This window comes from Theropithecus gelada, chromosome 17, assembly GCF_003255815.1.
Source record: "Theropithecus gelada isolate Dixy chromosome 17, Tgel_1.0, whole genome shotgun sequence".
Lineage (NCBI taxonomy): Eukaryota > Metazoa > Chordata > Mammalia > Primates > Cercopithecidae > Theropithecus > Theropithecus gelada.
Window position 1 is genome coordinate 11,865,729 of NC_037685.1, and position 27,803 is coordinate 11,893,531.

The 27,803-nt window shown below is 36.1% G+C and overlaps 2 protein-coding genes across 4 annotated transcripts in view; one reads left to right on the top strand and one right to left on the bottom strand.

Moving 5' to 3' along the window:
* Positions 1-18,262, top strand: part of BORA (bora, aurora kinase A activator) — a 26,332-nt gene extending 8,070 nt beyond the window's left edge. Inside the window, 8 exon segments of the mRNA XM_025363983.1 lie at positions 2,067-2,148; positions 5,909-5,974; positions 6,867-6,923; positions 7,342-7,568; positions 8,337-8,469; positions 10,507-11,117; positions 15,752-15,883; positions 17,201-18,262. Coding sequence (XP_025219768.1) covers positions 2,067-2,148; positions 5,909-5,974; positions 6,867-6,923; positions 7,342-7,568; positions 8,337-8,469; positions 10,507-11,117; positions 15,752-15,883; positions 17,201-17,266 — 1,374 coding nt within the window. The 3' untranslated portion in view covers positions 17,267-18,262.
* Positions 18,263-19,867: 1,605 nt separating this feature from the next.
* Positions 19,868-27,803, bottom strand: part of DIS3 (DIS3 homolog, exosome endoribonuclease and 3'-5' exoribonuclease) — a 29,621-nt gene continuing 21,685 nt past the window's right edge. For all 3 annotated transcript variants that reach the window (XM_025363986.1, XM_025363987.1, XM_025363988.1), the window contains 7 exons: positions 26,919-27,005; positions 24,388-24,544; positions 22,843-23,057; positions 22,566-22,734; positions 22,285-22,443; positions 21,437-21,559; positions 19,868-20,788 (listed from right to left, as the gene is read on the bottom strand). In XM_025363986.1, the coding sequence (XP_025219771.1) occupies positions 20,705-20,788; positions 21,437-21,559; positions 22,285-22,443; positions 22,566-22,734; positions 22,843-23,057; positions 24,388-24,544; positions 26,919-27,005 (994 nt within the window). In that variant the 3' untranslated portion in view covers positions 19,868-20,704. The remainder of the gene's footprint in view (positions 20,789-21,436; positions 21,560-22,284; positions 22,444-22,565; positions 22,735-22,842; positions 23,058-24,387; positions 24,545-26,918; positions 27,006-27,803) is intronic.

Consider the following 27,803-nt stretch of genomic DNA (forward strand, 5'->3'; position numbering starts at 1 on the left):
GTGCCTGGCCCAGCATCTAAGTAAGGGTTATTTACCTAGTTCTTTCCTCAGAAAGTCTTTATGTGATGGCAGCATTTCTGATTGTTTCCTTTTCCGCCCCTCTAGCCCCCTCAACCCTCCTCTATTCCTTAGCCATACTTGGCTCTTCTGTACCCCAAAAGACTGTTTACTCCTGCCAAACATTACCTACTTATTTATCTATCTAGTAACTGCACAGTTTTCATTCTGACTCAATCACTTGGTTCTTCCCCACCTGAATATTCTCAGACTCTCGAAATTTCCAACATTTTAGAAAAATGCTTTCTTTAAGAATCCTTAATTTTAAAGGGAAACCCAGCAGGTAAACTTAAGAAAATGTGTTTCTTTTCAATATATATTTTTGAAAATAGAATAAACATATGCTTATAGTAAAAACAAAAAGAAAAAATATAAAAAGCCTCCTGTTTCCCCATCCCACTTCATGAAGGTAATGACTATAACATTTCTTATGTATACTTTCAGATTAATTTTGTGTATTTAATAGCATATGTCCTTAAAATATTTTTGACAAATAGGATTATCATTCTCATACTGCATCGTCCTTTTTTTGCTTCATGATTTTTCTTAGAAATTTTTGATAACCAGCATATACAGAGTTTTACATTCTCTTAGCAACAGCATAGTAACCTAGCCCCTATTGACAGATGTTTAAATTGTGTTTATTATTTTTCTGTCACAAATAATGCTGCAGTGATTTGAATATATATCTTTATATTCTTGAAATGGACTTAGTAAGTCAGAGGCTTTGTGAATTTTCAGTTTCAGTAGATTTTACCGTATTACCTCCTAAAAGGTTATACCACTTTATATTCCTGATTACAGTGTGACGCTGCTTGATTTTCCGTATCTCCAATATTGATTATTATCAGAGTTCTTAATTTATTCTACTCTTATTACTTTAAAAATGACCTTTTTTGGTGTTTGTATTTCTTTACTTTTGAGTTCACTTATACATCACTTTGTAAGTTTATCTGTCCTTTAATTTTTTTTCTGGTAATTGTCTTTGTCTGCCCCGGTCCACCTTTTTTTTTTTTTTTTTTTTTAATCTTTTCGTCATAGATTCATGGGTAATTTAGTTAAGAAAATTGGCTCTTTGTCATATGTGTAGCAAAATATGAAGAAAATGTGTTTGGTTACTTGCAAAACCTAGGGAAGGGAAAATACTGTGTTAGAAATGAAAGAGGAAAGAAAAGTATCCAAATGCTCTATCTCCATTTGAATATACTGGCCAGTAGTGTGCTGGTAAATGTTTAACAACTGGCTCTCTGGTCGTGGAAGGAGTATGATTTATAGCGATTGCTGCTATCCGTAGTGTAAGTACTCCAACCATGGCCAATTTCAAGCTACTGGTGTGACATCACTGAATGGAAAAGGAAGAATAGTGTGGCACACCATTATATTTAGGAATTCCACCATATAGCTACAAAAGACATTATTAACCTCAAGAGCACAGATGTTGATAAATGTATAAAATAATTAGCAAGTGGTGAGTTTTGAATATTTGTTACCTTTATTTTTAATATATTTAATTGAAAGTTTACTTAATTTTATTTTTCATATTGGTTTTAACAGCTGGTGCACAGAATTCTTGAAAATTTAATAATCAGATCTTGAGAGCCAGAACAAACAAGCCAGCTTCAGGCCACCATTCATACTGGCCTCCTTGCATATGTCTGTCTTAATATATTCCTTAATACATTCCTTCCCTTTTCATCCTTTTTTTTGTAACCCCATCAAAAAAACCTGGGAAAGAAATTTAAAATACTTTGTCTATGATTAATCCTCTTAGTTTAGTTTGCAAGTTTCAAATTTAACTGGTTGATTTGAAATATTAAGATTCCTCTTCTTATATACTTTAAATTTCTTCCATTTTCCCTTTGGTCATTTGTGCTTTTAAGTATTAAAATTTTTGCATACAATTATAAAGTTAGTATATAACATGTTTAATAGTTATTTGGAAAAACACAGGTACTTTCTCACATTTTGGGCGGAATTTATGCCTAATTGTATGACTTTAATTTTCCTAGTTTTTCACTAAAGATGTCATCGTACCCTCTCCTTGGACTGATCATGAAGGGAAACAGCTTTCACAATATCATTCCAATAAATGTGAGTGTACTAAAAATGATATGAATAAAAATCAAAGTGCCAGTATATCTGCTTTGTAAGGAGCTTGCTTTAAAATTCTGAATAACATAGAATTTAACTCCATTTAGGGTTAGAATTAAAAATTTGACTAAAATTCATTGAATTTTTTTTTTTAGCTGTTCTATTCTGAATTTAACTTTTTCTTCATGACTATTGTGAATGTCAGTTATATAATGAGGGTTATAGAGAATCCATAGATGAAGAAATAGTTGGTATTGAATATAGAGATGAGTTGTTAATGACTTTAGCAGTATTTTGAAGGTTAATATTTTAAATAAAACCCTAAATTGTGTTACCTTTTGCTAATTTGCTGATTTCTTATAAAGGTAAAGAAAGGATGAAGACTTAATATGACCTCTGGGACAGTGTATTATTGCTGAGTATTTGCAAAATTACTAAGGAAATTAAAGGGAAGCCTGTAAGCTATCAAATATCTTTCTACCTCTAGGCATTGGTTGTCATATATTTGTTCTCACTGCTCTTCGGGTTCTAAGGCAGTATTCAGGCATCACTTGTATATATGCATCCCTCATCACAGTGGAATTACACTGTCTATTGTAGTATACCTTAATTATGCTCTCAGTATAAAAGGAAATATTTGTTCCATTCTTTATCAAAAAAAAAAGCATAATAATACAACAATAATAGGTAAGCTGGGTTAGTACTTTCTCTATGCCTGGACAGTGCTAAGTGCTTTCAGTAATTTCTTATAACTCATATGAACGAGGTGCAGTTATTGGCCCCGTTTTATAGATAAGAAAACCTAGTTTTAGAAAGGTGAGAGCATTTGTCCAGGGTTACAGAGATGATAAAAGTGAGAAAACCTGGATTCAAAATTAGGCATTCTCATCAGATACTGTATTCTTAGCCATTATGAATTAATGGTAGCATGCAGTAGTAGATGGAAATCTGGATTGTAAAACTTCCCACTTATATAAACCAAAGAGGTGACTTTGATCAAATTATTCAATCTCTTTGTACCTCACTCTTTTATTTGTGAAATAAAAGGATTGAACTAGAGTTGTCCGTTTTCATCCCTCCTAGCTCTAAAATTTGTGTGTCCAAGGTGACATTCTCATAGATACTAGTTTTTCACCCCCAGATTCTTTACTACTGGATTTTTTCAACAGATGAATCAACCTTCTTAAGTGATTTTTTAAATAACATTTTGTATTCCAAGTATCCTGTTTTAGTTCAAGTGATGCAAGACCTGGAAGATGCTAAAAATACTTTAGACTCTTCGAAACCTAATCAAGCCCACAATAACAATGCAGTGGTTACTAGGATAGGCTCCAGAGCTGTGCTGTTTACTGTGTTGTTGGGAGACAATTCTCCATAGGCCTCACATTTCTGCACACCTTTCATGGGGCGGCATGGACAGGTTCTGTTCCGAACTATCTTTTCAAGGGTGTTCATCTTGTGAACATCCTTGGAAGGCAGAGATACCGTGTCCCACCAGGGCAGAGGGTAAGTTTGGTTTGCTGTCCAGTATAAGAAAGATGATGTCTCCCTCTGGAGCAGATTTGTTTGCAGTCTCTTATAAAAGAATGGGATTTCCTAAGCTGTGTGTGAAAACCCACTGTGTGTCCACCAGCCACCTGGGTATTTTAATTTAGAATTTTTTAAGAGAGCACCCCTCCCATGATTAGGAGAGACACAAGATGGAAATAAAAATTTTATTACTTACAAGTCCTAGGGGTACACAGCATGCCTGAACACCACACATGGAGGTCAGGGAGAGAGAGAAAGGGACCCATGGGCCAACGCCTTTATTGGGTCCAGGGCATTATCCAAACAGAGTTTTAGTTGGTGGGTTTAAAGCAAGCAGTCTTGCATTGAGGAGGTCACACAGTGACGGAGAGGTAGTCACTGTGGCATGTCTGTATAGTCCATGTGAGGTATGAGGGTCGGGGGGTCAGTCAGGTAGACCATATGTAGCTGTCCCATAGGGAGGTGGTTAGCAGGAGAAATTTATATAAGGCGGATATCTGGATCAACCACATTGAGGTATAGAACTGGAAACTGTGTCAGGGGTGAATGAGCCCTGCTTTTTGTATGAGACAGTCCAACTTGTATGCACAATACAAGAATTCACTGCACTGGGCTGTTTCATGTCACCTTCTTGGCACTCGTGGGCAAAGGGAATTAATAGGAACGTTAAGTTCATGCTGCCTGCTGTGCTGAAAATAATGAAGTCCTTTGTCTTTGCCCCCAGAAGCCTCATGTCTGTAGCCAGCACCAGTGGAACTTTGACATGTTCACCTGTTAGTTGGCAAGTTGGGTAGAATCTTAGACCCTTCATAGTTCTTGACAGTTGTGGCCACGTGTGACTATTTAAATTTAAAGTTAAATTTAAAAATGGAGTTCTCCATTCACAATATTCACATTTCAGGTGCTCAATAGCCATGTGGATATCGAGTAGTATACATAGAGAACATTTCCATCGTCCCAGAAAACGTTCTATTGGGTGCTACTTTAGGGCCAAGGTTGGCAGCCCTTAACTGTAAAGGACTCAATAATAAATACTTAAGCCTTTACTGACCACACAATTTCTATTGGAACCACTCCACTCTACTGCTGTACCACAGAAGCAGTCGCTGACAATATGTAAATGAATGTAAGTGTGTACTGGTAAAACCGTATTTACAAAAATAGGTGAAAGGCCAGATTTGCACCGTGAAGCATAGTTTGCTGACCCTTACTCTAGTGTAGTATTATCATCATTTCCTTAAAAAAAATATATTACTTTGGGATTCATTAGTCCTACTATTGCATATATATCCAAAGGAACTGAAATTAGTATTTCAAAGAGATATCTGCACTCTCATATTTATTGCTGCACATTAATCACAACAGCCAAGATATGGAATCAACTTAAGTGTCCATCAACAGATGAATGGATTTTTTAAAATGTATATATATACACATATATATGTGTGTATATATGTGTGTGTATATATGTATATACACACACACAGTGGAATACTATTCAGCCTTATAAAAGGAAATTTTGTCATTTGTGACAACATATCTGAATCTAGAGGGCATTATGCTAAGTGAAAAAAGCCAGGCACAGAAAGACAAATACTGAATGATTTCATTTATATGTAGAATCTAAAAAAGTCAGACTCTTAGAAGTAGAGAATAGAGTGGTGGTTACCAGACAGTAGGGAGGAGGGGTTGTGGGGGAGATATTGGTCAAAGGGTACAAAGTTTCAGTTAGACAGGAGGAATAAGTTCTGGTGATCTGTTGGCACAGGCAGGTAACTATAGCTGCTAATGAGGTGTCATATATTTCAAAATTGCTGAAACTGGATTTTAATTGTTCCCACTACAAAGAAATGAAAAATGTTTGAGGCAATGGATATGTTAATTAGCCTGATTTTCTCTTGTCACAGTATACTGTGTATACTGTGTATACTGTGTATTGAAACATCACATTGTACCCCATAAATATATACAATTATTTAAAGAAAAGTATAAAAAAAGTATTGCTTGGTGCCTCCTTATTTGCTGTGGTAATCCTTTAGTTTTATCCTTGTATTCCCTCAAAGGTAAAAAAATAATAGAAACATGCCAAAATATATACTTATATATGCAGATTTTTTTTTAATGTTGCAAAATAAGTTCCCACTTTCTTAATTTTTTACTCTGGAAAAAGTAATGCTAAAGCAAATGAAGAGTATAAAATGTAGGATTTTTCACTTAAAATGTCTTACAGGCACTAACGTAAATAGTGACTCTCCAATTGGAAACAAGCTGACCATTCATTCTGAGAAAAGCAATGGTGAGTATGAATACAATTTGAAAAGAAGTATGTTCCATATTAAGCTAAATTGGATTGTAAACCCAGTTCAGGTTGTAACACTTTACTCTGGAATTGAAATTGTTTCCTTTTTTTTTTTTTAATTTATTTTTATTTTTTTTGAGACAGGGTCTTACTATCACCCTGGCTGGAGTGCAATGGTACAATCAAGAGCTCACTGCAACCTTGACCTCCCGAGCTCCAGTGATCCTCCCACCTCAGCCTCCTCAGTAGCTAGGACTACAGGCGCCCGCCACCACACCTGGCTAATTTTTGTATTTTTTGTAGGAGACAGCGTTTCGCCATGTTGCCCAGGCTGGTCTCGAACTCCTGGGCTCAAGCGATCCACCCGCTTTGGCTCCCCGAAGTGCTAGGATTACAGGCGTGAGCCAGCAAGCCTGGCCTGTTTGGATTTTTTGAATGAGCTGCATAATAACCATATGAGAGCTGACCTTTACAAATAAGTATAGTAGAACAGGTGCATCCAGCCATGTTTTAGAAATGGCTGTAGTGTTTTGTTTTCTTGTTCAAAGCATGTGAATTGATTTCTGGTCTTGGAAAGCATTCTTTTGAAAATTGGTTAATGTGAGAAATCTCCCCCCAAATATAGGCTGGCTTCCTTTTCAAGTGCCAGTACCGGAGCCAGGAGTTAACTTTTGCTATTAACACATTTACACTAGTGGCAGAGAGTGTGGGAAACCACTTCTAGAAAGATGTGGCAGGGTATGTAATAGAATGCAGAAATGGAATAATTCCATGTGGCTCGAACATCACGGGGAGATGGTTGACTGGGCAGCACATGCTGAATTGCATATCTATACTTCCATTGATTTATCCCATGTTTGAATTTATTTATTCATTTGCTTGTTTCCAGCTGCTTGTCAGACATTGCTGTCTCTTCCTGTGGATTTTAATTTAGAAAATATATTAGGTAAATACTGTATTTGTTTAAACCTTTAATAACTTGAACCAAAGGTTTCGTTTGGCTGGCTTTTTGTAAATGGTAACATGGGAAATACGTGGCAGTACCTCTTTCTAAAGAAGTGGGGAAACTGTCCTGAAATTTCTCTTTTTCTTGAACATAGTTTGAATTAGCCTTATTATCATAATGAACTTTATTACTATAGACAGAAACTATAAACATTTGATTGGTATTATACTCACAATGTAGCACTTAAAAACTAAGGAATAATTTAAGATGTAAAACATCACATATGCAATTAAACTCCCTCTTTTGGGGAAAAAATTCAAACATGAAGTGCATGCTGGCTTCTGAAAAGTTGAGTAACAGAAGTATAATTGCTCTTTAAAATGACTAGCTTTGCCTTTTCTCCTATTATTAAATATAGGTGACTATTTTAGAGCTGATGAATTTGCAGATCAATCTCCTGGAAACCTCAGTTCTTCATCCCTCAGAAGAAAGCTGTTTTTAGATGGGAACGGAAGCATCTCTGACTCCTTACCTTCAGCTTCTCCCAGAAGTCCTCATAGTGGTGTTCAAACATCACTTGAGATGTTTTATTCAATAGATTTGTCTCCTGTAAAGTGTAGGAGCCCCTTGCAGACACCAAGTTCGGTGAGAAGTATACTAAAAAGCAGTTGGCTAATTTGCTGTCAAGCTTGTCCAACCCACATTATTTTGTTGTTGTTCTGTCTAAGGCTTTCCGCAGCCTGAAGCCATGGTTTTTGGTTTCTGTCTCTAGTAATAAGTGGAAAAGAGGGAAGAGGAAGGGCCTTTACTGGCCCAACCAGAAACAGAAACTAAGAACTCATGACTGTATTCTCTCCCCTGGACACCCCTGTCAGATGTAGTTGGACCGAGCTGCCCAGATTGCTTTCAGAAGGAGGGATGGTTGTCTTTTGAGTATTATGCTTCACAGAAACTAACTCTAGTTCATATGTTATCTTTAGTCATAGGGATGTTTCAGGTCAGACTCTCCAATTTTGTATTTAGATGTGTACAGGATGACTGGATTTATCATGAGTCTCAAGGAAATTCAGCATAGGTTATTTACTAACGTATGTGAGATTTACAGTATATTACAACTGGCTTGGCATTAACAGAGTAAATTATTTAAACGTTTTTCACAGATGGTTGTTTAGTGTGAAACTTAATGGTTTGTTCAAATACAATGTGTTTATATTTTGACTAACATATTCAGTACTATTTCAGAATTTTTGTAGCAATCTTCTTAGTTGTTCTTGTTGCAAGGTGTCTTTTGGTGGTTCTTGTGAACTCTTCCTAGTTTATAAGTGTGTTTTGAAGACCATGATAAATAGCATGCAGCATAAGAGTTAAGGAAGAGAACCATACACATTTATTTACTATCTAATTTTATTACAGGGGCAGTTTTCTTCTAGCCCTATTCAGGCTAGTGCAAAAAAATACAGCTTGGGAAGCATAACTAGTCCTTCACCTGTTTCTTCACCCACTTTCTCACCAATTGAATTTCAGATAGGAAAGACCCCACTCTCAGGTATGTCTCATACTGAAATACCTAGTTAAAAGTTTTTATACTATCAATATTTGTTATTACAGAGATTCTTTTAATTTGTCATAATGCTAGAGCTCAAAATTATCACTAACTTTGTAATATTTAGAAACTTTGAATTTTAAATAAAAGAACAATTTACCTTCAAAGGCTGAAATTCTCAACCATTTTCTACTGTAGTGTTAAATACGGTTACTTTAATTAGCAATATTTACATCAAACACTATCAAAAGAAATATAGCAATTTTAGAGACAAGTTGGTTTCATATGCCTTCTGACCTGTAGGTTTAGACTTTGGTAATATTCACATTTTGTATAGGTATATTTGATTAAGGTTTTTAATGTAAACATGATGTGTGGAAATTTACACATTTCTCTTTGCAATACATGAATTTCTCTTTGAAAAAATTATAGCACTTTTTGAAAACTAGTCACAGTTTTTAAAAACTTCTTAGTACAAAAACTTGGAAAAGTGAAAACTATTTTGCTTGTCTTTGGTTATATATGCATGTACACATATGGTTACATACATGTATATACATGTATATAGATGGTTCTAGATCCTGCTGTTTTCACAGAGCATTCTATGAGTATTTTCATAGGTTGTTCAAGTCATTTATAATTGTCTCAAAGCACAACTTTGAATTGCTATATATTTCATATGAATGCATCATTTGTTTTCAACCACTGATAAACATTTAAATTTTTCTAAGTTTTCTTTGTCACAAAACTAATATCTTTATGTATACATGATATTATACATGTTTATATCCTTAGATTAAATTCTCTGAAGTGAACTTATTTGGTCAAAGTGGGTGAATGTTTTTAAGGCTTTTGAAGATTTGCCAAATTTTCCTCATAAAAGTTTGTACCAATTGAAATTTTCATCAGTGGTTTGTAAGAAAGTCATTTCTTCCCAGCGAGAATCACTGCTATGATTTTTGATGTTTACAAATTTGGCATATTACAAAAAGATCTCTCACTGCTTTAAATTTTGTATTTTTGGTCACTAATGACATTAAGCTCTTCCCAAATATTTATTGTCATTTATGGTTTTTAGGGGGAATTGTTAGTTCAAACCAATGTTACTATTAAATGAATGAGCTTCCTTTGCTTTAACTTTCATATTTTTATTATTTTATGTGGCTGAACACTTTTCATTTGCATGTTTACCATTGGAAAGGTTGTTTATGTGCTTCTGTCCATTTTTAAAACTTTTGTTTTTATTAAGCTAATTAAGTTACAAAAAGTATTTTTTAAAGTTTTAAAGCAATTTTATCATTCTGATTATCATTGTTAGGCTCTTATTGTTGCAGATATTTTCCAGTTTTTTGTTTGTTTTTTCGTGTTGCTTATGGCATTTTACATAAACACATGTATTTTCACATTTTTCATTTGCCAGGTACAGCTGTTAAGTTGTAGGTTTCAGCTGATTTGCTAGGGATTTTCATTGTATATGAACAGTTTTAGTACAATAGCAATATACTCATAAGCAAATAATTCTCAGTGAGTAAAATAATTTAATTAAAAAAGAGAAAGTGACCAGATGTGATGGCTCACACCTGTAATCCCAGCACTTTGGGAGGCTGAAGCCAGTGAATTGCTTGAGCCCAGGAGTTCAAGACAAGCCTGGGCAACATGGTGAAACCCATCTCTACAAAAAAAAACAAAAACCAAAACAGAAATTAGCCAGGCATGGTGGAACGCCTGTAGTTCCAGCTAACTTGGGGCTGAGGTGGGAGGATCACCTCAGAGTGAGCCTGGGCGACAGAGTGAGACCATATTTTAAAAAAAGAAGAAAAAAAAGACAGTGCCAAAGAAATTATTTTTTAAGAGCCTCGTCCTGCTTATTAAGACACATCCATTTGTGCTATTGTTTTTGACATCAGAATTTCACTTTGGTAAACAATACAACTGTTAGAGAAATAGTTTTTCCTGGCATGAAACATGATTACCATTTAGTACTGACTTTTCCATTTTCATGTTTTTATGACATGATTTTTTTCCCTTCCCACCTTTCAGAACAACGGAAGTTTACTGTTCATTCTCCTGATGCTTCATCTGGAACAAATTCTAATGGGATTACTAATCCGTGTATCAGAAGTCCTTATATAGATGGCTGCTCGCCAATTAAAAATTGGTCTCCTATGAGACTTGAGATGTATAGAGGTGGTACTCAGTATCGGACCTCACTGATTCAGATACCTTTTACTCTTGAGACTCAAGGTGAAGATGAGGAAGATAAAGAGACTATTCCTTCCACAGATGTCTCATCACCAGCCATGGATGCTGCGGGAATACACCTACAGCAGTTTAGTAGTGAGGCTTCTACACATGGTACACATTTGGTTGTGACTGCCGTGTCTGTTACACAAAATCAGTCCAGTGCTTCCGAGAAAGAATTAGCACTGTTGCAGGATGTTGAAAGGGAAAAAGACAATAACACCGTGGATATGGTTGATCCTATAGAGATAGCAGATGAGAACACTTGGATTAAGGAGCCGGTTGATAATGGCAGTTTACCCATGACTGATTTTGTGAGTGGCATTGCCTTCAGTATTGAAAACTCTCATATGTGCATGTCACCTCTTGCTGAAAGCAGTGTCATTCCTTGTGAAAGCAGTAACATTCAGGTAAGGTATTTAGTATTCTGTAGCCCCTTCCTCACTGCCTTGGTGTTCTTTATCCTTTCTTTTCTAAGATTATAGTGTAAGAAAGATAATGGATTAAACATGAGGACTATTATATAATATTTTTTAAAAATATCAATACCAAGTGATATGAGAAGAGTAAATTTATTTTAATTATGACTGATAAGTCATATTTTATATTCACATTAACTGATATTTATATGGAGTAGGAAAAGATGATGGCAGAAAAGGAATTAGCCTGCTCTAGAGAAATCATTCCTGCTAGCATCAGGCAGAATTCATCACTGTTTTATGTGGATCCAGTCCCCCAAAACATGCAAGGTCTGGTATGGTATTTGTATTCTAAAACTAAAATCATTTTTGTTTTTCCTTTATGTGATTTAGGGGGGATAAACAGAGTTTAGAGCCCCTTTTTATTGGGGGGGGGTTTGAGATGGGGTGTCACTCTGTCACCCAGGCTGGAGTGCAGTGGCGTGATCTTGGCTCAGTGCAACCTCCACCTTCTGGGTTCAAGGGATTCTCCTGCCTCAGCCATCTGAGTAGTTGGGATTACAGGCTGAGCCACTGTACCCGACCTTAGAGTTTTTTTATGTATGCATTTTTGTACCTTTCTTTTAGAAATGTGATTTATAGCAACATTTTTCATGAAATTATACATTTCCAATTTTGCAATGTCTCCAACAACTGGAAAACCTGATTCATTTGACAGATACATATACTTCATAATCAGCACTTTGGAAAGGCATTTGTTCCATTTATTGTTGTGTTCTTTGAGCTGAGAATTTTGAAGGAACTTCAAATATCAGAAGGGGATAGCAATAACATCTAACACTGATGTAGCATTACTATATGCCAAGTCCTATTCTGAGACCTTTACATGTTTTAATTTGTTGAATCTTTACAGCAATCCTGTGAGGTATGTGTACTGTTATCCCTGTTTTACAGATGAGGAAACTGAGGGTCAGAGAGGTTAAGTAAATTACCTAAAGTTTCTATACAAGTAGTAGGTGGAAGAGCTGAGATTTGATCCTGGCAGTCTGGCTTTAGAGTCCATGTTGTTTAATCCAAAAGTTAATACTGACTCATAATAATAGCTAATACTCACATGGTATTTTGATATACCAGGCATTCTTCTAACTACTTTATTAATTCATTTAATTCTCACACCAACCCTATAAGGCTTTGGTGGTGTCAGTTTTGGCATGCTGAAGTTAAAACTCCGGGAAGGATTCTAAATGACCCAAAATTAAATATAGTATTTTGCTCATATTTTTATGCTTCTGTTGCCTATCCTGACTTATAGCTTCATTGCTCAAAAAAGATTATACTAGAATCACTTTTACATATTTTTGCTTCTCTGAAGTTGGTTTCATAAATAGAAAAAAGCACATACAGGCTTAAAAGTATATGCCTTAAAGGCATTGTTTGCTTCTTTTACTCTCTGCCTTTTTTTCACTTTCTCTCTCTCTTTTTTAGCAGAGCATTTATAGAGGAATTACAAAAATACTTTTGTTGAAATACACCTTAATCATCATCCAATCCAACTAACCTTTGGAAGCTGTGGGTAGCATATTCTCCCATAATTGTCACTACTAACTTGTCAAACAATCTATACTTGATTACACTTGCAGGCATATTCCATTCATTTTTTAACTTCTCTTACTAGATAATAGATATTGTCATCTGTCAAATGGTGATCTGTTTTATAATTGAGGGAACTGAGGCATGCAAGAGGGGGTAGAATCTGAGCCCTGATAGGAGTACCCACAGTAACTCTTCCATGTTTAAAGGCCAGGGTGCCAGGATGGGTGTGGGTGCAAATGTATTTAGTTGAGGGGCGAGCATGGCATTAAAGAACATGGGCTTGGGAAACCGTAGTGGCAGATTTCAGTTTATAGCCCAGCTCCATTAGCTTTATAAATCCCAGAAAGTGACAGTTTCTTTCAGCTTGTTTACTCTTCTTTAAATGGGGATAATAATAGGATTACAGGATATTAGCATGATCATTGTGATTAATATAATAGTAAACAGTGCCTGAACACTGTTGGTGGGAATATGAATTAGTACAACTATTATGGAAGTTCCTCAAAAAACTAAAAATAGAACTACCATGTGATCTAGCAATCCCACTAGTAGGTATATATCCAAAGGAAAGGAAATCAGTATGTCAAAGAGATACGTGCACTCCAGTGTTTATTGCTGCACTATTCATAATAGCCAGAATATGGAATCAACCTAACTGTCCATTAATAGGTGAATGGATAAAGAAAATGTGGTATATATACAAAATGGAATACTACTCAGCCATAAAAAAGAATGAAATCCTTACATTTGCAGCAACACGGATGAACTGGAGGACATTAAATGAAATAAGCCAGGCACAGAAAGATAAATACCACATGTTCTCACTTCTATATGAGGAAGCTAAAAAGGTTGATTTCATAGAAGAGTGTAGAATAGTGGTGGGTAGTAGAGGATGAGAAGGGTAGAGGGAGCAGGGATAGGGAGAGGTTGGTTAATGGATACAAAAGTACAGCTTGATAGGAGTACATTCTAGTGTTCTATAACACTATAGGGTGAGTGTAATTAACAATTTATGGTATATTTTCAAATAGCTTGAAGAGCAGATTTTGAAAGTTCCCAACACAATCATAAATGTTTGAGTTAATGGATATGCTAATTACCCCAATTTGATCATTACACATTGTAAACATATCAAACTATCACGTACATCATAAATGTGTGTAATTGTGTGTCAGTTTAAAATAATAATGAAAGCAAAAACGTAAGTAGTAATGGGAGGCAAGGTCCTCTGAATGGTAACAAACAAGGGGGACTGAGAATGATGAGGGAAGGGCTAAAGTGCTGGGCCCAGATGTCAAGGAATGTTATCACAGGGCACAACTGTTGCCAATTAAATGTTTTAAAAGACAGTAACGTCTGATTTATGTGGTAGAAAAATAAATTTAGTAACAAAGTGCATGTTAGATGACTGACATAGAGACACCATTTAAAGGCACCATTGCCCAACTGGAATGTAAAGTTTGCAATGAGAACCAAGTTTGAATTCGAGTTCTTTTATTTCCAGGCTGTGGGATCTTAAGGCAAGATTTACATAGCAGTGAATAGAACACGACTTCTTAATTTGTATCCCCTCATCCTTCTTAGCTATAAAGTGAGATTGATGCCTACCTTGATGCCTATGGGGGATAACAAGGTATCTGTTGCCTGGTTGGTACATATTAGGCACTGACATTAGCAGAAGTCTAGATGAGAGACAGTGAAGTCAGCCACCATCTCAACTTGGCTCCCATGGATCCTGCTCTTCCCATAGTGTGGGACAAACTCCCTACATGCCTTACTTCTGCTGTACTAATGAGTAACTTTTCCTTCCATATATATCCAGTTACATATTAGTATTGCATTAGAAGCCAGCTATTTGGCAGTGATGAATATTAGAAGGAAGAACTATTGTCAGAATCTCTGGGAGCAATCTGACATTTATGTTTTTGATCAAGTAGCTCTTGAATGATAGCAGAACAAGGCTTTCCCCCAAAAATGTTATACGTCACAAGACTTTTGTTCTAATGGAACATGACCTCCAGTAGTAAGCAGATATGTATCCAGCCCTGAAAACTGGGAACATTTTTCCCAGTTTTCAGGATTATAACTGATAGACTGCATTTTCGCGGCTAGTCTGTACCTTTGTGAGGGAAACAAAATGAGAGTCAGCTTTTTCCTTCCCTCTGATGCTAACTTGCAGGGAGGGCTTAAATGCAAAGTGATTCCCTTGTGGATTGCTTTCTTTGGTGCTCAGCATCATACAGGTAAATGGAGTGTTGTGCAGTGAACAGAACCTGGACTGAGGTCTCACATCTTCATCACCTCATCACTGGATGCCACTGTGAAAGTTAACCTTTCTAAGCCTTAATTTCCTTCTCTAGTAAAGTAATAGGGTTGTCGAAAGGAGAAAAAGATATTAAATATATACAGATAGTGCCTGGCCTTTTTAGAGACACTCAATAAGTGTTATTTTATATATGTCAAGCTGGAAATTGGCTAGAATCTTTCTTTTTTGTTCTTTTGCACTGAAAAAGTGTATCTTAGGATGCTACAATTTTTATTAATATGAAAAACTGAACTAACATCTAGAGCCATTATATATGTGGCATTATTGTGAACAACTAGGTGTGAATATAGTATAACCGTTTTAAAGGCAGCATGCCTTTTTGGTAGATTTTATTTAGAGCTGCGTCCAAGCCATTTAAGAGACAAGCCTGGAAAATGCCTTGGAAGGTGAAGTTAGTTGTAATACTCATTGTCGTCTACTAGGTATGATCACAAAGTAGCAGGAAAGCATTTTGTCAGTAGACTATTCACTGATTCTTAAGGAAGTTACAAGATATATTTCATTGGAAGGAATTATAAAATGACTACAGTAATCATTACTATGCAGAACTACCTTTTATAGTTGTGTATTACTTTTGAATTTTGTTCAACATGATCATGTTAGGATCGTTCAGATGTAGTGAGTGACAGTTTATAGTGGTTTACTTATTTAAATATTTGACTTTTAAGTTCCTCACAATATATTTTTTTCTTTTTTCTCCTGTCAGATGGATAGTGGCTATAATACGCAGAATTGTGGAAGCAATATTACGGATACAGTTGGGGCAGAAAGTTACTGCAAAGAAAGTGATGCACAAACCTGTGAAGTTGAGAGTATATCTCAAGCATTTAATATGAAGGTACAGAGAAAATATAGAGAAAACCTAATATTGTTTAGATTAGAAATATAAAATAATTTCAATTATTAGACAATAGTACTATTGAGAAACTATATGAAATTTAAAACACTAAAAGGTAAAGCCTATTTTCTTGAAATCCAATAGCCTTGAAATATTTTGTTTACTCTGAATATAGTAACACAAGTATCTTACATACTACAAAGTGTGCAAAGGTAGCATATATTTGATGAGGGCATTCACTGAACCCTCCAGATGAAGGTTATATATTCCTACTTGAAGAAACTCATAATTTCAGGCACTAGTCAGGACAGTCTTTAATTTTATATTCCAATTTCTTTTGTATTTTATTTTTTTGTAGAGACACGGCCTACTGTGTTGCCCAGGCTGGTCTCAAACTCCTGGTGTCAAGCAGTCTTCCTGCCTCAGCCTCTCAAAGTGCTGGGATTACAGGCATGAGCCAACATGCACAGCCTTGTATGCCATTTCTTCTTTTTCTTTTTTCTTTGAGACAGGGTCTTACTCTAAGTCACCCAGGCTGGAGTGCAGTCATAGAATCATAGATCACTGCAGCCTTGAACTGCTGGGTTCAAGCAATCCTCCTGCCTCACCCTCCTGAGTAGCTAGAACTACCGGTGTGAACCACCTCGCACTGCTGTTGTATGCCAGTTTCTTACAAAATACTATAAATATCAGCAAAATGTGCAACCAAAGTTTGATAGGGAGGCCACCTTAGTTTTCCCTTCTGTTGTATGTAGTACGAGCAAATTGCCTTTCTGTTGTAAGTAGTATCAGAGAAGGTCTCTTCTAATATTAACCTGAACAAAATCCATCCTGTTTCAGATGTAGTTATCTATCTAAACATAAGTAGAGATCCATGGAGGATTTTTAAAAATTTTATTATTATTATTTTTTGAGACGGGGTCTCATTCTGTCACCCAGGCCAGAGTGTAGTGGCATGACCACAGCTCACTGCCAGACTCAAGCAGTCTTACCACCTAAGCCTACCGAGTAGCTTGGGACTACAGGCATGTGCCACCACACCCAGCTTTTTAAAATTTTTTGTAGGGACAGAGTCTCACTATGTTGCCAGGGCTAGTCTCAAACTCCTGGGCTCATGCGATCCTCCCACCTTGGCCTCTCAAAGCGTTGGAATTCTTTTTGATACAGAATATTGATTTATAAAATACTGCATCTTTATTGTACCTTCAGAGTTCAGCTAAAGAAACGTGCTTTTAGGTTTTAAAAACAGTTCCGATAATTGCATCCTCGAGTGGTCCTACTAAAACTGAAAACGAGGTGTTGTCTTCTTTTTCACAGGAAGACCACACAACACAGAGGTGTTGGATGAAAACAGCAAGTCCTTTTCAGTGCAGCAGTCCATAGAATAAGAATCAAAGACTAAGCTTAAGAGTTCCTCACATATATCGTTGTGCACAGGATCAATGTGATGGTGATTGGGGAAAAAATTACTTCAAGTAACATTTTTCGCTTTCCCTCCGTAATGTGAAAAATCAAGGGCTTACTGACATAGGAACAATGGAAATGCTCCTGGAACTTCAAGTTGCTGAATTATAAATTTATTTTTTATCAATAAATATTTTTATACTTAACATTGAGTGATGTGTTTAACAACAAATTGTGACAGAGCTGAGTGCTCCTATCTGACAGGGTCAATGAACTACTTATTAAGCTTTCCTGATAGCACTGAATTTAGCAGTTCTGAGAACATGTGAAGAAACTATGTTAAAACTGAAGGCACTATATATTTTTACATAAAAGCTTGAACATACAGATGAATTATAACCCAGAAATCTTAGATATAAAACTTATCGAAGATACAAAAAAGGAAATTAAACAGGTTTCCTGAAATTTTAGTTCTTAAACTGTTCACCTCTGTGGGGAAAATTCTTAGTTCCTGTGATAACTGTTCTAGTTACTACTTTTAAATATGTAAATACTGGAAAGGTAGTACTAGCGACATCATCACATGTATTGTTATGTATGGGGCAAATGTGTGGTGCCCAGAATAATATACCTCATGCCTAGGGTAGGGACATCCTTTCCAGCTCAAACGTGGGTAGGGATGTGGAAGCATAAGAGTGTGGGAGAACGAAGAGAAAAAGTGGGGCTCGGAGAGTGGAGTTCCTGTAGGGCATAGGCCTGTGAAGTAACACTGGTGCAGATATGTATGTTATATACAACTATTTTTTTTAAAAAAAAACTTATATCCATGTTGGGAGTAGATGCGTATATAAGAGTTTGGAAATACCATCTTTGGAGAATGTATTTTTGTATTTATAAATCAACTTTTAAAAACTGTCTCATTCAAAAAGGAATAATTCATATGTACCCCTAGGAAATAAAGACCTATGTTATCAATGTGTCATTTTCTTCTTTCCTCCTCAACTGTACCCTGAAATATTACTGCTGACCTGCAGAAAATGTGCCGCGTTATGTACCTGGCTCATCTTCAACACACTAACCATGAACACCACAAGAGTCTCACTCTTGTCGCTCAGGCTGAACTGCAGTGGTGCGATCTCGGCTCACTGCAACCTCTGCCTCCCAGGTTAAAGTGATTCTCCTGCCTCAGCCTCCCAAGTAGCTGGGATTACAGGCGTCTGCCACTACACCCAGCTAAGTTTTTGTATTTTTAGTAGAGATGGGGTTTTACCATGTTGGCCAGGCTGGTCTCGAACTCCTGATATCAGGTGATCCACCCATCTCGGCCTCCCAAAATGCTAGGATTACAGGCGTGAGCCACTGCACCTAGCCGGCAAAGTTTTTTAAATGGTTGGCAGGGGTGGGGAGAATCAAATGAGTAATGTTTTGTGACATCAAAATTATAATGACGTGCTACATAACTTTTGGTCAACAATGGCCAAATATATCATGATGATCCCGTAAGATTACAATGGAGCTGAAAAATTCCTATTGCCTGGGGACATAGCCATGGTAACATCATAGTGAAATTACTTTACGTAGCCTAAGTGTATAGTGTTTATAAGAGCCTACAGTAGTGCACAGTAATATAGGCCTTCACATTCACTAACCACTTACTGACTCACCCAGAGCCAGCTTCCAGTCCTGCCAACTTGTTCATGGTAAATGTCCTAAATAGGTGTACCATTTTATATCTTATATATACCTATATATTTTTTTACTGTACCTTTTCTATGTTTAGATATGCTTAGATATACAAATACTTAGCACTGTGTTACAACTGCCTACAGCAATCAGTACAGTAATATGCCATACAGGTTTGTAGGTTAGGAGCCATAGGTTGTCCCATATAGGATACCAGAGGGTATACCATCTATGTTTGTGTAATTACATCATGATTTTCACACAATGATGAAATTGCCAAGTGACATGTCTCAGAACGTATCCCTGTCATTAAGTGACACATGACTATATATGAAACTTAACAAATCAGGCTTTGTTGGAACACAGTCATGTTGATTTGTTTATGTATTGTATATGGCTCCTTACACACTATCAACGGCAGAGTTGTGTACTATAGTTGCAATACAGACCATAGCCAACAAAGTCTAAAATGTTCCAGCACTCACAGAAAAGGTTTTTTGACTCCTACTCTTAGTGTCATTGACCCATTTTACTTGGACCACAGACTACTCAAGTCTATTTTCCTCCAACTGACACAAGTTTCTGTCTCAATGTATGGAGGTTTTCCTCAGTAATAGGAAACTGGAAAAATTAGTCAACATTTACTGAGTGCCTAAATGACTACCTATTTGGTGTACCTGCTGATTTACTTGCCAGGCTTTTCTCACTATACTGCAAGCTCCTTGAAGACAGAGTTTACTTGAGTGGAACCTGACACACCGTAAGTGCTTTAGAAATTGAATAAATAAGCCAGGTAAAACGTTTTAAGGCAACCCTATCCCAAAATATTCCTGAAGGCATTAATTTAATCATTACCAATCTCTGTGATTAGCAAAGGAAGTAGTTTGGCACACCAAATTTTATTAATAATACTTAATCTGTTCCCTTTAGTATGCCTTTATACAGTTCCCCTCGTGTACATACACTGATACAACTACAATTTAAAAGCCACTAATTATCTGTTTTTTATTTTGTAAGTAACAAGATACAGACATTTGAATGCCAATGTCTTACTCTGGAGAGACACTGGAGCTGAAGTTCAACAATGATGATCACACTTATTACCTGGTAATAAAAACAACCGTCTTTCCAGTCAGGTCAAAATATACTACTTCTTGCCTTTCTACCAATTCCCAAACATTCACAGTTGTTCAAGGACCACTAATAAAATACAGGAAGCTTTTAAAGACAGTAAGAGAATACTTAGTGTAAATTAGGTGAATTAAAGATGGCAAAGGAGATTACATCCTCAACACTGACAGCTTCCAAGACTTAGAAAAGAAGATTGTTCCTTGCTTCTAAGATTGTTCTATTTTCCTCTGTAGGAAAATGAAAGTTTTTTCCTACAAATATTAAATAATCAAAGTACTTATGCAAAATTAATCTGCTCCTCAATGAGATGAGCACTCCATTTAAATGATCTTTACAGATCCCTGAAGTTGCTATCCTGTCACTGTATTTAAGTGATGGATATTCAACTGAATTATTCTGCATAAATAATTCTGTTCAACCCAGAAGTAAAGCAGTATGATGGGACAGATACAGTCAACCATTCGATAAAAATGCAAATGTCTGAAATTATTAAAACGTACTTAAAAGTAACAAACTGTATCACACACTTAGGCTTAGAAGTGTTCTTTCAAATTTTTTCTTTTAAAAATAAAACCAGTCTTTGAAGATTTCTGTTGAATATAGCTATTTTCCAAGCTTTATCTTCTTTTTCTCTGGTCCATTAAGGTCTGTGTTTGAAGTACCAGTAGGAATGCTTATTCCTGGTATCTAAGATAATGCAAATGGGGGGAAATAAGGTGATTTAAAGGATAAAATACATCTCATCCTCATCTTCCCCTTCCCCACTGCCAGTTTCAAATTTAAAAGGATGTAGTGGTAGGGAGGGGAAAGGGGGCTAATTAAAGGTTTTATACACAGAATGTATTTTACAAAGTAACAGTGGTTCAAAAATGCAGAAGGTAGACATGGTCTCAATAGGTGAGAAGCATGTCATTTAGGAAGTGTTCTTTTTAACTATAAAACAGCCTTCCCCATGGGGAGCCACTGTGATCGACAGAATCAGAGGTTTCAAGTGTGTTGGGGAAGGACAAAGGTTAAGAACCAGTATCTTAGGTGAAAAACCTACACTTCATCTTCAAAGTGCAGAGTTCAAAACTTCTAGACAGAAAAGACTAGGCAGGAGAATGGAAGATCTTTTTATTTTGCCACCAAAGACCTGAGCAGAATCTCAGATGTCTAGAATCCCGTGGCCTAAAGAAATCAATGAGAAAACAGGATTTGCTATGCAAATATTTGGATTCTACACTACTTATAGGGTTCCCTCTAACATTAAACAGAAATAACTATGTCCCTCTCTCTGACAAAATATGTACTGTTTGTTCCATCACAACAAGGAAATATTAAGTTTGGCCTTACCTGTGGTTCTACCAGGGACATTCGGATTTTCTGATGCTGAAGATTAGATGAGTCTAACATGATTTTCACTTTAACTTTATCAAATACATGGAACACTGTATCTTCTATTTTAAGTGAAGGTATCTAAACAAAACACATTTTATCATTCTTAATTGCTTCCTTACATTTGAGGCTTTGTTCTAACCCTTTACAATTTATCTTACATAGTGAAAGTTTAAATATAAAAATTAGTAAGCATCTACGTGTTCAACATAACAAAGGCCATAAACCTAGTAGTCTCACATAAATATGACCTATTTATGTGCATACTTTCTCCTTCATTAAGATAGTTCTAATATATATATGTTCATTAAAATCTTGGTGATTAATTTATCAACTCACTAATAAATAGGAAATTTTTAGTTTAGTAGAGGAACACAAAGGTACTTTGGCCAGTTTATTGTTCAAATATTCTCTCAGGGCTGTAGTTCTCCTAAGGTGAATAGGGAGTATGTGTGTCACATAAGAAACACTGGAAGTAAGTTTAAAAAAAAAAAAAAAGTTTCTTCCCTGAGTTGTAAATAGTCATTTATTCCTTTATTGGTGCATGTAGGGCAAAACTTTACATGGTATAAAAGAAAAAATCAAAGACAACAATTGCATATGAGAAGATATATAGTGGTGGGAAATTGTGAGTAAAACCATAGCTTAGTTGGCAAAATTAAATGTAGATTTCCTGGCATGTATTTGGAGATCTGGATAAATTCTTCAGGGTACAAAAAATAATTTTATGCTTTATGGGTACCATTTATGAACTCCCAAAGAAAAAGTGCCCCCAGAAAAGAAAATAAACATGAGAAATACTGTACCTCATCATCATAAATAAGCCGTGGGTTTGGTTTGTCCTTTTCTTCAAAAAAGACTGTCCCTTCTAAACCATACTTTGGAATTAATACCACAATGGCATTCTTTCTTACAAATAAAATATAGGCTTCTTCACTTACTATTCCTTTGCTTTTGAAAAATAACTGTAAAATAACATACAACTTATTTAGTCTTAAAATATTTTGAAATTAACAAAGAAATTGAAATTAAATTAAAAATGAACAAAACTTCATCTTTTCTAGCAGTATCGACAGAAGGCAAATACCTGGGTATGAAAAGCCACTGATGCACGTTGGGCATATTGAGCCATTTTGTGCCGGAAATTTAGATTTTTACATATATCTGCAAGCTTGTGTTTGTCTGTCAACTCTGGATAAGTACAGTCAGCCCCAACAGCCACAGCCAAAAGCCGATGAACGATGACATCTGCGTATCTAGACAGATGAAGGAGAAATAAGAACCGTAGTATGTCAGTACTAATATGTGCTTTTAAAATTCAAAATTAACGATTTTCTATCTCCTTTAATTTCATTAAAAAATACCTTCTGATGGGTGAAGTAAAATGTGTGTATATTGGAGATGCTAAGCCATAGTGATGAAAATCATTATCCATTCCAGAACAGAAGTACACAGCCTGCATCATACAGCGAGTGGCTAATATTCTCAACAGAGTGTTTAGATATGGAAAAGTAGGAGATTCGGCCCGATCCAAAGACTCAGCCAAAGACTTGGCTGTATCAGTCTTGATTTCCAAATTCTGTAAACAAAAAGAAAGGAAGAGCACCATATTAAACATTTCTAAGTCAGTACTTAGAATATATTATGTCTTCAAAATATAACTGATCTGATTGAACAAACATCATGTTTTCGTTATTTTCCTTCCCTTCAAAGTAGAAGTAATAGCCAGAAATAAAACTGTACTGGTCACTACAGTTCCATTAGAACAATGTTGGGATTCATCAAATTTAGCTGCCTTGTTCTACCCTAGGAAGATGAGTCAAATATACATCTCTTCTCTTAGGTCTTTGGAAGAAGTAAGATAATGAAGAAAAAAAATTCCTATTTACAGAGTAAGCCTTGGAGCAGAGGAGTGAGAAGCTGATTCAATTCCTATGAATCTGGAGAAGCTGGGCATGCATGCCATAAAGGTCTGATCCAAAAATCAGAAACCAATGCCATCGTGTTAGACTAATGCTCTGCAGTCCAACATTACTGCTCCCTCTCTTCTAGATGAGAAAGATAGGGCCTAACTAGGTAATCCAAGGAAAAGCAATGTAAGCCATAGTCACCCAAGGGGTAAGCACCCATAAATGAAAATCTACTAACAAGAAGCAGTGATTATACAGGGCTGAAAAAATGTGCTCCTTCTATAGTTTCCTCTTTTCCATGTATGGAATAAATATACTTTTCTTACGAACATGAAATGTAAAGGATTTAACTGAGTTGAAGTAAAAAAAACCAAAACAACCCCAAAACAAAAACAAAATACATTATTTGTAAAGTTAAGTGGTTGACAGGAGCCATGAAGCAACATAGACATATGAAACATGCATAAAGGCAAGGAAATATGGAAGAGTTTTATATGACCAGGACGCTGCATATATCTTAGTCTAAACATCTGGCTTTAGCATACGGTGAAAAACATTAGGCTGGGTGCAGTGGCTCATACCTGTAATCCCAGCACAGCACTTTGGGAGGCCAAGATGAGACAATTACTTGAGTCCAGGAGTTTGAGACCAGCCTGGGCAACATAGTGAAAACCTATCTCTACCACAAAAATACAAAAAATTAGCCACTCATGGTGGTGTGCGCCTGCAGTCCCAGCTCCTCCAGAGGCTGAGGCAGGAGGAGGGCTTAGGACTGGGAGATGGAGGGTGCAGTGAGCCGAGATCGTGCCACCGTACTACAGACTGGGTGACAGTGAGACCCTGTCTCAAAAAAGAAAAAAACAAAAGAAAAAAGAACTATTGGCATATTCTTGTTATTAACAAACAATAAAACCTTTATGGAAATATGAATGTAAATTATTTAGAACAACAGGTAGATGAAAACACAAATAGATGATTTTTCAAACTATAGGACCTTACCCTTGACCTGGCTGCCTTAACAAGAATTTCATAATTTGATGGAGGTGGAGCAGGATGTTTTCGAAGCAGAGCATGTTCAGAAAATTCCTCATGAATTTTTTTTGCAACAGAAATATTGGCAAGTAACATAAATTCTTCAACCATGGAATTTGTTTCCCTGCCAATGGAAAAAGCATTAAACAAAACAAAAAAAGAATCTGAGACTTCTATATATCATATTTTTTCACAGGTTACCTTTGTTACAAAGAAGATAATAAGAGCATTTCCTATGTAAACATTCATATGTCTGTGTACATTTGTATTTTAAATAACTTACGATTCTTTCATCTCTCAGTTACTCTGCTAACAATCTCTTATTATGCAACTACTGCATGAGTAAATCTTACATGCTAGAGCAAATCTTACATGCTAGAGGAGACTATACAAATTGCACTCAACCAGTTGCAGTGGCTCACACCTGTAATCCCAGCACTTTGGGAGGCTGAGGCGGGCAAATTATTTGAGCCCAGGAGTTCGAGACCAGTCTTGCCAACACGGAGAAATCCCGACTCTACTAAAAATATAAAAAAATTAGCCAGGTCTGGTGGCACACGCCGGTAGTCCCAGGTACTGAAGAGGCCGAGGCATGAGAATCACTTGAACTCAGGAGGTGGAAGTTGCAATGAGCCGAGATTGCATCACTGCACTCCAGCCTGGGTGACAGAGCAAGGCTCTGTGTCAAAAAACAACAACAAAATTGCACTCAAAAACAGAAGCTTTACTACTCTATTTATATATAAAATGAAAACAAGCATTTTTACTAGGTCCAAAAATATTTTTATTTAATTGTAAATCAATAAAGTTTACAAGAATTAAAAGCTATTTAGATCATACAAATTTTGGCTTAAAAACCAAAATTTTTAACAATAAATTACTCAAATGAAGAGGCCATATTTATAATAGCTAATTTCGATATTTCTAATGGGTCAGTCAGTGTGCTATAAGTACATCCCGCCCTCAACACACACACACCCCCCTACACACTGTTTTACAGATGAGAAAACTGAGGATATGTTCATTATTCTCTTGCTCAAGGTGAGAGTTATTAGCAGTATGAGAATCTGAGTTCACACAATCTGACTTCAAAACTCTCAACCAATCTGATACTGCTGTCATTCTCTATATAGTTATTCACATCCATTTTCAGGTTAGTTTAGAAAATGATCCATCTTCTGTCGATACAGTGCTTTCTGTCTTGCAAGTCAATGAACACATAGTATTAACCTTTCATTCAGGTTTCATCTTGTAACTTCTTAACAATATTTCTAAACTATATTCATTTTAAAAATATTAGAAAGACCTCCAATCATATGGGGACATCTTAGAAATGTGTTCTTTCTTCTTCTTGGTAAGAAGAAATGACTGACGTTTTACTTTGGCAAAGCTAGTGTCAACCTTTTGCTCATAAAAGCTCTTAGTACTGGGCTCATTATTAGCATTAACATTAGACATACATAGAAGTTCTACTATAAGGGATTTTTAGATATTATAATAGCACTAAAGCACATATTGGTTCTAAGTAAAAAATTTGAGTATATTCCCATTTTTAACCCTTGGTCATCTATTAGAAAAGTGCATATGCATGTTGAATTCCAGAATTATCTTAATATAAATAAGAGGCAGGGAAAGAGGCCTAAACTCTGATTTAACAAAAAAATTCTTGTTTCCTACATCTTAACTAAATCAATAAACAACAATAGCTAATATCACCCTCACAGCACCCCATGAGGTAGGTGCCATTATCAGTCATAGGCAATTTACAGACAAATAAATTGTGGCATACAGAGGTCAAATAACTACTTTAGTTCGCGATATAATAGTAGTAACAACAGAGGCATCCAAACCTAGGGAGTCTGGCTTCAGAGCCCATGATCTTCACCATTATTCTACCCTACTATCTATCCTACTATCCATTATTCTATCCTACCCCCCATCTTTCTGGCACCAGGGACTGGTTTCATGGAAAACAATTCTTCTATGCGACGAGGGGAGGAAAGGATGGTTTCATCAGGCATTAGATTCTCATAAGAAGTGTGCAACCTAGATCCCTCCTATGCACAGTTCACAACAGGGCTGGCGCTCCAATGAGAATCCAATGCTGCCACTGATCTGACAGAAGGCGGGTCTCAGGTGGTAATGCTCATACCCCAGGGGCTGGGAACCCCTGCACTACAGTATATTCTACTTTAGAAATTAATCAGGGTAATCTTTTTTTATCTTACTATAACTATTACTAGTCAAGTTCTAATACATCACACATCAAAGCAAACAAATTCAAATTGAAAGTTCTTATATTACGCGACTAAACGCAGTTTTACAGAAGAAAAACTGAGCTTAAATTTACTTTTCTGTCCTTTGTAAGCCAAATAAAGTAGAAATCATGACCCTAATTGTTATTTTGTATATAAATGTTTTAGTTATTAGTACTTATAGTAGACATGACATTTAAAATAAAAAATCTTATCTACTGCCCATCAGAAAAAATTACAAACCTAAGTTCCTTGGTCTGCAGATCTATAGGATCATGAGTTTCACTGTCCATGTGGAATCGAACTTCAGGAGAAGATAGAGTCAAAGCCCTAAATAAAAATTAAAGAGAAAAATTATAGTCAAGCAAGCCAATACAAGACAAAATTATAGAAATACTCTTTTAAAAAAGACAACGACTACAGCAAGTATGTAATAGTTGCTCTTCTGAAGGCTTTATGACATCTGCTGTTTCATGTTCTATTTTCATGAACAGCTCAGTAGATTTAAAATGCATTTAACAAGAGAGGACAATAGCAACACAAGGAAATCTGAATCCCTGTGCTTCTAAGGGCTTATGTATCTTCTGTATCCAAACAATGAGTTCTTATTGAGCTACATAGGTTTTTAATCACTTTTACATATAAAGAAGGGGATTTGGCTGTATTTAATTTACTACAGAGAACAGTTATTGGGGCAGGGGACAATAAAGAGGGGCAAAAGGGAAGCTGCTGTGGGTAGCTTAATAACACCAGGAGATCCACAGTTCAAAAGTATCCTCCACAAAGATTCCTCCACAAAGATTACACCAACAGAGAAGCAACTGATAACCTACTATCACTAATATATTACAAATAGCGATGGCTATTAATATTTGAGTGCTAAGTGTCAGATAAACAATTCATGCTCAGGACTTTACACACATGGTTCATTTAATGAGCTGGCAAGCTCTCCTTTGGAAAGTAAATCCCCATATGGCAAGGCAAGTCTAATGTTTCTTATACCTTGACATAACTTTCATGAGGTCAGCTCTAAATCAACCTAAAACTAAAAATTTTAATGAGGCTGGGCAACCTTGAATAATCATGGAGAAGGAAAAGCAGGGGAGGAGAAAAATTAAAATAAGATGG